The following is a 12,203-nucleotide window of genomic DNA, read 5'->3' as shown; positions in this document are numbered from 1 at the left end:
GAGCTCGGATTCGAGCCTTTTGTACCTCCTTTGTGATCTGATTTTGCTCCCCCACCTTTGCCCTATTTCGATGCTTGGGCTTTGGGAGCTGTGGGTTGAGTCTTGAACTCGATGAGAGCCTCCGCTTGAGCTATCGCCTCGTTCAAACTCTGGACTCCTCTTCGCTGCAATTCCATCTTGGCCCACGGTTTGAGCCCGTCAAGGAAAGTGAAGAGAGAGTCCTCGTTGCTGAGGTCTGGTACCTCCAACAATAATTCGCTGAACTCTCGCACATACTCACGCACATCATCCTTTTGCGTGAGTCGCTGACAAGAACCCACCAGGAGACCTGCCCTAGGAACCCTTGAATCAATTTGCTATACTTGCCCCGAGATCGCTAGAAAGACAAGTTATAGGAGATCAGATTAGAACTCTAAGGAAACTAAGTCCTTAAAACCCTAATCCTTGAAGACGCCACAAAGGTTGATCACTCCCTTTGATAAGTCAGAATTTTGTATTCTAATCCAAGAACACAAAAGAGCATAGCAAAGCTTGCCAACACTTTAATTCATTCATAATAATCCCTTGGTTACATATGGCAGCCTTTATATAGGCTTCAAACTAAGCTATTGGAAAGGACACCATCCCCTTTCCAAGGCAATAAGTAAAAAACGTTTTCCAAGTCACAACTTCCAAGTTACAACTTCAAAATAATAAATGACACAACTTTCAAGGTTCCTAACTACGAAGTACATGAATAACTTAGGAAAAACGAGTTGACAAGTCAAAACTTCATGTACAAGTAATTAGGAACACAACAAGACTCAAGCCCAAAAGTACCCACGAAAAATGGGCCTAAATAGCATCTCCACGTGGATCAGCCTTGTTTAATGGCTCCAAGCTTTGTTCTTCAGCATTTACTATGTAAAGATAAGTGATCAATCTTGGTGAAGCCTTAGAGTCTTCTAGAGCAGCCTCCTTCTCTTGAATTTCCATGACTAGTCCATATAAAGCTTCTTTCATTTGTTTTGCCCTTGCTCTAGTCATTGGACCTCCAATTCCTTGTAATGGATCTTTGGAATTAGCTTGAACCATTCGGCCAGCCCCTTGATCTCTATCATTCCCTCCCTCCTCGAAAGGATTCGTCCTCGAATCACCTACATCAAATAAGGATAAATCAGCAACATTAAAAGTAGCACTAATATTACTATAGTTGCTTGGCAAATCCAGCTTGTAGGCGTTGTCATTGATCCTCTCTAAGACTTGAAAAGGTCCATCTCCTCTAGGCTGTAGTTTGGATTTTCGTTGTGTTAGAAACCGTTCTTTCCTCATATGCACCCAGACCCAATCACCAGGTTCAAAAACAATCTTTACACGTCCTTTGTTGGCTTGCTTAGCATATTGCTCATTCTTCTTTTCAATGTTAGCCCGAACCTTGGCATGTAAATCCTTCACAAATTCTGCCTTTTGCTTTCCATCAAGATTAGCACGTTCTTTAGTAGGCAAAGATAGAATATCCAAGGGAGTTAAAGGATTAAAGCCATAGACAACTTCAAAAGGTGAAAATGAAGTAGAAGAATGAACAGTTCTGTTGTATGCAAACTCAATGTGCGGTAAACATTTTTCCCATTGCCTTAAGTTCTTTTGAATGATGGTACGTAACAAAGTAGTGAGTGTCCTATTAACTACTTCAGTTTGTCCATCCGTTTGAGGATGTGCAACAGTAGAAAATAAGAGTTTAGTTCCTAATTTTGATAGAGACGCAACCAATGATAGAGACGCAACCAGCCCATCTAAAGATCCTTTGCATGGAATTGAAGGTCCTATGACTAGGGCCAAGACTAAGAGGATGAAACAAGCTTTGGAAAGCCTGATCATAAAAATCAAAGGAAAAGAAGACCAACGTGAGATAGAGGCTGCACCTAATTGGGTCACTTTCATACAATTGGGTGAAGATGCTTTAGTCCAACCTGAAGACAACACTTTGGAAAGTCCAAATCACATGACAAGAAGCATTCATGGGAAGGCCAACTTTCCTATTATATTTGGATTTTCGTGCATACTTTTGGGGTGATATTTCAGATGATGTTTTGTATTCCCCAAGTCACATTCAGACTTTCTTGTAGTTCCCAAAGTCACTATAATTACTTTGGGATCTTTTTCCTAAGTTCTGGTTACTTTTCTAGGAGTAGGTGTAACATGCATCTTTTCCAAGCCTTGGTAAATGCAGCCTTGGAAAATGCATGACAAGTAGTGCTATGTAATTTCCTAGGAGTTGCTTCTCTTTGAAGCCATTTCAGCCTTAAAATAGCACCTGATTGTACTTGAGAGGGGGGGAATGCATGAATGAAATTTGAGGGTTTCTCTTATGTGAGAGCTTCACCTTTGTTCTTGGATTAGAACTTGATAGTGTTGGTTCTACCGGCAGGTCGCGGTTAGGGTCACGCTTCTTTTGATAACTTTGGTTCTACCGGCAGGTCGCGGTTAGGGTCAAGTTCCTCATTCTCTACCTGTTTCCAGGACGGTCCGAAGTGTGCTCTTATTATTTGGTATCAGAGCCAGGTTCCTGAAATCAGGTGTTATCTATCCTTTGTGTGTTTATCTTGTTTAATTCAAAAAAAAAAAAAGGTGTTCCGCTGTTGTTTATCTCTATATCCTTGGTGACATCTTCCTTTAATCGGTTTGTGTCATCGTCCTTGTTTCTTTCTGTTCTGCTATTTCAAAAAAAAAAAAAAAAAAAAGAGAAGGAAGAAAGAAGAAGAAGAAAAAAAAAAAAAAAAAAATTCGGGGCAGATTTTGCTTCTAATTTCCTTGTGGGTTCTTTAACGCTTCCATTGAATTGTTCTCAATTCAAACCTTCCTTGAACCCTTTGTTGGTTCCAATTAAATTGTTCCTTGCGAGTTCTTGTTCCCTAAGGTTATCATCGACTCCTTACTGTTTTCTGTTGTGTAGAAACATCCAAAAGGTTCTTATTTAAGAGCTTAAGGTGAAGCTAAGTGGTAAAAGGCAAGAGGGTGAGATCATCATCAAGAAAAAGCCATAAAAGAGTGTCCACCAGAGAGAGGAGTGTGTGAGGACCTATTCTGTTTATACTAATCTTTTGATTGCAGCATACAAAGATGAGTAGTGAAGGTAGTAAACAACCAGATGTTGATATGAAGTTATGGATGAAAGCCATTGCTGATCAACTTACTAAGCTTGGTGCACGAATGAATGATTTGGAATCACCAAGCAGACTCAAACCTTTGAGGGGGCGGATGTTTGAAGAAGAAGAAGAAGAGGAGTATTCGGATGGAAGAAGTAATGGAAGGAGGCAAAGAGATGAATCAAGAAAAGACAGTCATTTGGGAAGTATTAAGATGACAATCCCTGCATTCCAAGGTAAAAATGATCCTGAATTATATTTAGAGTGGGAGAGAAAGGTTGAACATGTGTTTGAATGTCATAATTATTCCGAGGAGAAGAGGGTTAAACTAGCCATTGTTGAGTTCCATGATTATGCTTGTATTTGGTGGGATCAAATGGTGACTAGTAGACGTAGAAATGGGGAGAGGCCTATTGGTACATGGGATGAGATGAAGGCTGTCATGAGAAAAAGGTTTGTACCCAGCCACTACTATAGAGATTTGCACAGGAAATTGCAAAGTCTAACTCAAGGCTCCATGAGTGTGGAAGATTACTATAAGGAGATGGAAATAGCCATGATTAGAGCCAATGTTGAAGAAGACCGAGAGGCAACTATGGCTAGATTCATTGGAGGTTTAAAGAAGGAGATAGCTGATGTGGTAGAATTGCAACATTATATAGAGATGGAGGATTTGCTGCACAAAGCTATTCTAGTGGAAAGGCAATTGAAAGCTAAGAGTACTTCCAAATTTACTACTAGTTCCTCATGAAAATCGAATTGGCAAAATAACAAATCTGTGTCAAAGCCAAAAGAAGATGCAAAGGCCAAAAATTCGATTGCTGCACCTAAAGGTAAAATGGAAACTAATTCATCCTCTAGATCTCGTGATATCAAATGTTTCAGGTGTCAAGGAGTTGGACATATTGCTTCTCAATGTCCAAACAAAAGAGCCATGATACTGCTGGATAATGGAGACATAGAGAGTGTGAGCTCAAGTGATGATGACATGCCACCATTGGAGGATTGTAGTGATGTTGAAGTTGCTGAACCTGTTGTTGGAGATGTGCTTGTTACTAGGCGTGCTCTCAACATGCAACCTAAGGCGGGTGGTAATGAGGAGCAACGTGAGCATATATTTCATACAAGATGCCATATAAACGACAAGGTATGCAGCTTAATCATTGATAGTGGGAGTTGCACTAATGTTGCTAGCACCTTGTTGGTTGAAAAATTGAGTTTGCCCACATTAAAGCACCCTAATCCATATAGACTTCAGTGGCTGAATGATTGTGGAGACATAAGGGTGACTAAGCAAGTGATGATTTCATTTTCCATCGGTAAATACAAGGATGAAGTTCTTTGTGATGTGGCACCTATGCATGCTAGACATCTACTTCTTGGGCGTCCGTGGCAATTTGATAGAAGGGTTATTCACGATGGGTACAAAAATAGATACACTCTTGTTATGAACAATCACACTATTGTTTTAACACCTCTCCAACCAACCGAGGCCTATGCTGATCAAATCAGAATTACAAGAGAGTGTAAGTTGAGAGAGGAACAATTGAGCATTCAAGAAAAAGAGAGGAAAGATAAGAAAAATGAGAGTCAGCAGACGAAAGAAAAGAATAAATCAGAATCCAAAGAAGAGAAAAAAAAGAGAGTGAGTGCATTTGCAAGCAAAAGAGAGGTTGAGAGTGCCTTGTTAGCAAAAGAGCAGCTACTTGTGCTCATACAAAAGGATGTTTATTTCACTAACGAACTCAATTCTTCTTTGCCTAGTATGGTTGCTTCTTTGTTACAGGAATTTGGTGATATTTTTCCAGAAGAAATTCCCCATGGATTACCTCCTACAAGAGGTATTGAGCATCAGATTGACTTAATTCCAGGTTCTTCAATCCCAAATAGACCAGCCTACAGAACAAGTCCAGAGGAAGCAAAAGAAATTCAAAGGCAAGTAGATGAGTTGCTGCAAAAAGGATTTGTGAGGGAGAGTCTTAGCCCGTGTTCTGCTCCTGTGATCTTGGTTCCGAAGAAAGATGGGACGTGGCGCATGTGTACGGACTGCCGAGCCATAAATAAAATCACTGTAAAGTATCGATATCCTATCCCTAGATTGGATGATATGCTTGATGAATTGCATGGTTCGTGTGTGTTTTCTAAAATAGATTTGAAGAGTGGATACTATCAAATTCGCATGAAAGAAGGTGATGAATGGAAAACAGCTTTTAAAACAAAATATGGTTTATATGAGTGGATGGTGATGCCATTTGGCTTATCTAATGCACCCAGCACCTTCATGAGGTTAATGAACCATGTTTTGCGTTCTTTCATTGGGAAATTTGTTGTAGTGTATTTTGATGATATTTTGATTTATAGCAAAACCTAAGATGAACATGTTAATCATTTGCATGTTGTTCTTAATGTTTTGAGAGAAAACAAATTATATGCTAATCTTAAAAAGTGTTCATTTTGCCATGAATCTGTTGTGTTTTTGGGTTTTGTTGTAAGCTCGAAAGGAATAAGTGTGGATGAGGAGAAGGTAAGGGCAATTAGAGAATGGCCTACACCTAAGAATGCAAATGAGGTAAGAAGTTTTCATGGTTTAGCAAGTTTTTATAGAAGGTTTGTAAAGAACTTCAGTTCTATGCTGCACCTTTGAATAAACTTGTTAAAAAGAATGTTGTGTTTAAGTGGAATGAAGTGCATGAGGAAGCTTTTAATTCATTAAAAGAAAAATTGACCAATGCACCTTTGCTTTGTTTGCCTAATTTTGATGAAGCTTTTGAAATTGAATGTGATGCATCTGGTGTTGGCATAGGGGCCGTACTAATGCAGGACTCTAAACCAATTGCTTACTTTAGTGAAAAGCTTAATGGGGCATCATTGAATTATTCCACGTATGACAAAGAGTTGTACGCTTTGGTGAGAGCTTTGCAAACTTGGCAACACTACTTGTGGTCAAGGGAATTCATAATTCATTCTGACCATCAAAGCTTGAAGTTTCTAAGATCTCAAGGTAAGCTTCAAAAAAGACATGCCAAGTGGTTGGAATTCATTGAGATGTTTCCTTATGTAATCAAGTACAAGAATGGTAAGGAAAACAAAGTGGCTGACGCATTGTCCAGAAGGTATGCATTGCTTACTTCTTTGCAGACTAAATTACTTGGTTTTGAGTTTATAAAGGACTTATATGCTAATGATTCTGACTTTGGCCAAGTATGGGATTCTTGTTCTAAACATGCTTTTGGGGACTATTATAGGCATGATGGTTTCTTGTTTAAGAAAAATAAGTTGTGTGTGCCTGTTTGTTCCTTGCGTGAAATGCTAGTTAGAGAAAGTCATGGTGGTGGATTGATGGGACATTTTGGGATAAAAAGGACCTTAGAAATATTGCATGAGCATTTTTATTGGTCTAACATGAAGCATGATGTGCAATCGGTCTGTGACAAGTGCATAGCATGTAAACAAGCTAAATCTAAAGTCATGCCCCATGGCTTCTATACACCTTTGCCTGTGTCTAATCAACCCTGGACTGATATTTCAATGGATTTCGTGTTAGGATTACCTCGATCTCAAGGTGGCAAAGATAGTATATTTGTCATTGTTGATAGGTTTAGTAAAATGGCACATTTCATTGCATGCTCTAAAACCAATGATGCAACACATATTGCTGATCTGTTCTTTAAAGAGATAATGCGCTTGCATGGATTGCCTAGAACAATAGTAAGTGATAGGGATGTAAAGTTCCTAAGTCATTTTTGGAAAACTTTGTGGAATAAACTAGGAACAAAACTCTTATTTTCTACTGTTGCACATCCTCAAACGGATGGACAAACTGAAGTAGTAAATAGAACACTTACTACCTTGTTGCGTGCTATCATTCAAAAGAATTTGAAAAATTGGGAGAAATGCTTGCCACATGTTGAGTTTGCTTATAATAGAACTGTTCATTCTACTACTTCTTATTCTCCTTTTGAAGTTGTGTATGGCTTTAATCCTTTGACTCCTTTAGACATCTTACCTTTGCCTACTAATGAGTGTACCAATTTGGATGGTAAGAAAAAGGCGGATACTATTAGGGAGTTGCATGCAAAAGTTCGAGCCAACATTGAGAGGAAGAATGAGCAATATGCAAAGCAAGCAAATAAGGGGCGTATTAAAGTTATTTTTGAACCAGGAGATTGGGTTTGGGTTCATATGAGGAAGGAGAGGTTTCCCACTCAAAGAAAATCTAAGCTGCAAACAAGAGGAGATGGACCCTTCCAAGTTCTAGAGAAGATCAATGACAATGCCTACAAGTTGGACTTGCCAAGTGAATATGGTAATGTAAGTGCTACCTTTAATGTGGCTGATCTATCTTTGTTTGATGTAGGTGATGAATCTGATTCGAGGACGAATCCTTTTGAAGAGGGAGGAAATGATAGAGACGCAACCAATGATAGAGACGCAACCAGCCCATCTAAAGATCCTTTGCATGGAATTGAAGGTCCTATGACTAGGGCCAAGACTAAGAGGATGAAACAAGCTTTGGAAAGCCTGATCATAAAAATCAAAGGAAAAGAAGACCAACGTGAGATAGAGGCTGCACCTAATTGGGTCACTTTCATACAATTGGGTGAAGATGCTTTGAGTCCAACCTGAAGACAACACTTTGGAAAGTCCAAATCACATGACAAGAAGCATTCATGGGAAGGCCAACTTTCCTATTATATTTGGATTTTCGTGCATACTTTTGGGGTGATATTTCAGATGATGTTTTGTATTCCCCAAGTCACATTCAGACTTTCTTGTAGTTCCCAAAGTCACTATAATTACTTTGGGATCTTTTTCCTAAGTTCTGGTTACTTTTCTAGGAGTAGGTGTAACATGCATCTTTTCCAAGCCTTGGTAAATGCAGCCGTGGAAAATGTATGACAAGTAGTGCTATGTAATTTCCTAGGAGTTGCTTCTCTTTGAAGCCATTTCAGCCTTAAAATAGCACCTGATTGTACTTGAGAGGGGGGGAATGCATGAATGAAATTTGAGGGTTTCTCTTATGTGAGAGCTTCACCTTTGTTCTTGGATTAGAACTTGATAGTGTTGGTTCTACCGGCAGGTCGCGGTTAGGGTCACGCTTCTTTTGATAACTTTGGTTCTACCGGCAGGTCGCGGTTAGGGTCAAGTTCCTCATTCTCTACCTGTTTCCAGGACGGTCCGAAGTGTGCTCTTATTAAATTTATTCCACAAGGTGCGCCAAAAATGACTTAGGAACTTCACATCTCTATCACTAACAATTGTCTTAGGCAAACCATGCAAACGAACTATGTCTTTAAAGAACAAGTCAGCAATATGTATTGCATCATTGGTTTTAGAACATGCAATGAAATGAGCCATTTTGCTAAATCTATCAACAACAACAAATATGCTGTCCTTTCCACTTTGAGACCTTGGTAATCCTAAAACAAAATCCATAGAAATATCAATCCAAGGTTGGTTAGGCACGGGTAAAGGTGTATACAAGCCATGTGGTAAAACTTTAGATTTCGCTTGTCTACATGTAATGCATTTATCATAAACAGCTTGCACATCATGCTTCATGTTGGGCCAATAAAAATGTTCATGCAAGATATCTAAAGTCTTTTGCACACCAAAATGTCCCATCAGACCACCACCATGAGTTTCTCTGACAAGCAATTCACGGATAGAACAAATAGGCACACACAACTGATTTTTCTTAAATAGAAATCCGTCATGCCTATAATACTCACCAGATGCACTCTTTTTGCATGTATTCCATGTTTGGCAGAAATCAGAATCATTGGCATACAAGTCCTTAATCAATTCAAAACCAAGTAACTTAGTTTGCAAGGTAGTAAGTAAAGCATACCTTCGAGACAACGCGTCAGCAACGATATTTTCTTTTCCATGTTTGTACTTGATGAAATAAGGAAATGTTTCTATGAACTCCAGCCACTTAGCATGCCTCTTATTAAGCTTACCCTGGGATTTCAAGAACTTCAAGCTCTCATGATCAGAATGAATGATGAATTCCCTCGGCCACAAGTAATGCTGCCATGTTTGAAGAGTTCTCACTAATGCATAAAGTTCTTTGTCATATGTTGGATAATTCAAGGCTGCCCCACTTAGCTTTTCACTAAAATAAGCAATTGGTTTGGAATCTTGCATCAAAACAGCTCCTATTCCAATTCCGGATGCATCACATTCAACTTCAAAAGCTTTATCAAAGTTAGGCAAACTTAACAAAGGTGCATTAGTTAGCTTATCTTTCAAATCAGTGAAAGCTTGTTCATGCTGATCATTCCACTTAAAAACAACATTCTTTTTAACAAGTTCATTTAAAGGTGCAGCAATAGAACTGAAATTTTTAACAAACCTTCGATAAAAACTTGCTAAACCATGAAAACTTCTTACCTCGTTCGCATTCTTAGGTGTAGGCCAGTCCCTGATTGCCTTCACCTTCTCCTCATCCATGCTAATACCTTGAGAACTAACAATAAAACCAAGAAATACAACAGATTCCATGCAAAATGTACACTTCTTAAGATTAGCATATAATTGGTGTTCTCTCAATTTGCTAAAAACAGCATGCAAATGTTGTTCATGTTCATCCAAGTTCTTACTATAGACTAAAATATCATCAAAGTAAACTACCACAAATTGACCTATGAAAGCACGCAAAACATGATTCATCAATCTCATGAAAGTACTAGGTGCATTAGTTAAACCAAAAGGCATCACTAACTACTCATACAATCCATATTTAGTTTTGAATGATGTCTTCCATTCATCTCCCTCTTTCATACGAATTTGATAGTAGCCATTTCTCAAATCAATTTTAGAAAACAAACAAGAGCCATGTAATTCATCAAGCATATCATCTAATCTTGGGATAGGATGTCTATACTTAACTGTTATTTTGTTGATGGCTCGGCAATCCACACACATGCGCCATGTTCCATCTTTCTTTGGCACTAGGATGACAGAAACCGAACATGGGCTAAGACTTTCTCTGACAATTCCCTTTTTCACCAGCTCATCCACTTGCCTTTGGATTTCCTTTGTTTCTTCGGGATTAGCTCTATATGCAGGTCTGTTTGGAATGGTAGAACCGGGCATGAAGTCTATTTGATGCTCAATGCCTCTTAAGGGTGGTAGTCCATTAGGAATCTCTTTTGGAAATATGTCCTCAAATTCCTGCAATAAAGTCACAACAACACTAGGCAAGGAGGGGTTAAGATCGTTAGTAGAAAGATAAACATCCTTGTACATAAGTACAAGTAGTTGCTGTCTTGAGAACATAACACTCTTAACCTCATTTTTTTCAGCAAACACACTCATTTTTTTACTTTTCTCTTTTTTTTGAATACTTTTCTCTCTGCTCTCAATCTCACTCCTTTCATTTGCATTTTTCCTCTCGGACTCACCTTCTCTCTTTTTACACTCTCTCGCTATCCGAATCTGATCTTCATAAGCTTGCAAAGGTTTGAGAGGGGTTAGGACCACAGTGCGGTTGTTCATCATAAAAGAATAATGGTTTTTGTATCCATTGTGTGTAACCTTCCTATCAAACTGCCATGGTCGTCCAAGCAAAATATGACTAGCATGCATTGGTGCCACATCACAAAGAATCTCATCTGTGTATTTGCCAATTGAAAATGAAACGAGCACTTGCTTGTTTACCCTCACTTCTCCACATTCATTTAACCATTGCAACTTGTATGGATTAGGATGCTTCATAGTGGGTAACTCCAGCTTATCTACTAACAGAGTACTAGCAACATTAGTGCAGCTTCCGCTATCAATAATCATGGTACATACCTTTCCCTTCACATGACATCTAGTATGGAAAATATGTTCACGTTGCTCCTTATCACCATCATCCTTAGGCTGGATGCTTAGTGCTCTTCTTGTCACCAACATATCTCCATGTACAGGTTCTTCAATGTCAATATCACTGCAATTTTCTAAGGGTGGCATCTCATCCTCACTTGAACTAGCACTTTCAATGTCACCATTCTCCAACATAATCATAATCCTCTTGTTTGGGCATTGGGAAGCAATATGCCCAAATCCTTGGCACCTAAAACACTTAACATTACGTGATTTAGAAGAAGTGTTAGTTTCGATTTTACCTTTTGAAATAGCAACCGAATCTTTTGGCTTTGCATCTTCTTTTGTTTTTGAGGCAGATTTGTTATCCTTCCAATTAGACTTCCATGTGGAACTAGAAGCCAAACCCGATTTGGATCCTTTGGACTTGATTTGCTTTTCTATTTTGATGGCCTTGTGCAACAGCTCCTCCATCTCCACATAGTGTTGCAATTCAACCACATCAGCAACCTCTTTGTTTAAGCCTCCAATAAATCTTGCCATGGTAGCCTCTCGATCTTCCTCTATATTAGCTTTAATCATTGCCATCTCCATTTCTTTATAATAGTCTTCCACACTCATGGAGCCTTGAACCAGCCCTTGTAACTTTCTATGTAAATCTCTATAGTAATGGCTAGGTACAAATCTCTTGCGCATTACCAATTTCATATCTTCCCATGACCGAATTGGCCTTTCTCCAATCCTTCGCCGACTAATCATCAATTGATCCCACCATATGCTTGCATAATCCATGAACTCAACGGCTGCCAATTTCACCTTTTTCTCATTTGAATAGTTGTGACAATCAAACACATGTTCAACTTTTCTCTTCCATTCCAAGTAAAGTTCGGGATCATTCTTTCCTTGAAAGATAGGAATCTTCATCTTGATGCTGCCCAGATTATTATCTTTTGAATCATCGGCCTTCTTTCCCCTTCTAGAGTAAGATTCATAATCTAAATCTTCTTCATCATCTTCAAACATCTGCCCCCTCAAAGGTTTGATTCTGCTTGGTGATTCCAAATCATCCATTCGTGCACCAAGCTTAGTAAGTTGATCAGCAATGGCTTTCATCCATAACTTCATATCAACATCTGGTTGTTCACTACCTCCACTACTCATCTTTGTATGCTGCAATCAAAAGATTAGTATAAACAGAATAGGTCCTCACACACTCCTCTCTCGGGTGGACACTCTTTTATGGCTTTTTCTTGATGATGAACT

The 12,203-nt window shown here is 38.9% G+C and overlaps 1 protein-coding gene across 1 annotated transcript; it reads right to left on the bottom strand.

Annotated features, from left to right (window-relative positions):
- Positions 1–8,749: 8,749 nt before the first annotated feature.
- LOC149768031 (uncharacterized) lies at positions 8,750–11,963 on the bottom strand. The gene is made up of 4 exons (XM_089929904.1): positions 9,959–11,963; positions 9,522–9,772; positions 8,858–9,401; positions 8,750–8,772 (listed from the first exon to the last, which is right to left on the bottom strand). The coding sequence occupies exons 1-4, from the start codon at positions 11,961–11,963 to the stop codon at positions 8,750–8,752; spliced, it is 2,823 nt and encodes a 940-aa protein (XP_089786030.1).
- Between the last annotated feature and the right edge of the window lie 240 nt (positions 11,964–12,203).

Source organism: Phoenix dactylifera, chromosome 3, assembly GCF_051530095.1.
Source record: "Phoenix dactylifera cultivar Ajwa chromosome 3, Ajwa_hap1_PhDact_Kaust_v1.1, whole genome shotgun sequence".
Lineage (NCBI taxonomy): Eukaryota > Viridiplantae > Streptophyta > Magnoliopsida > Arecales > Arecaceae > Phoenix > Phoenix dactylifera.
Note: the sequence above shows the minus strand (reverse complement) of the source record. Positions and strands in the feature narration are given on the sequence as shown.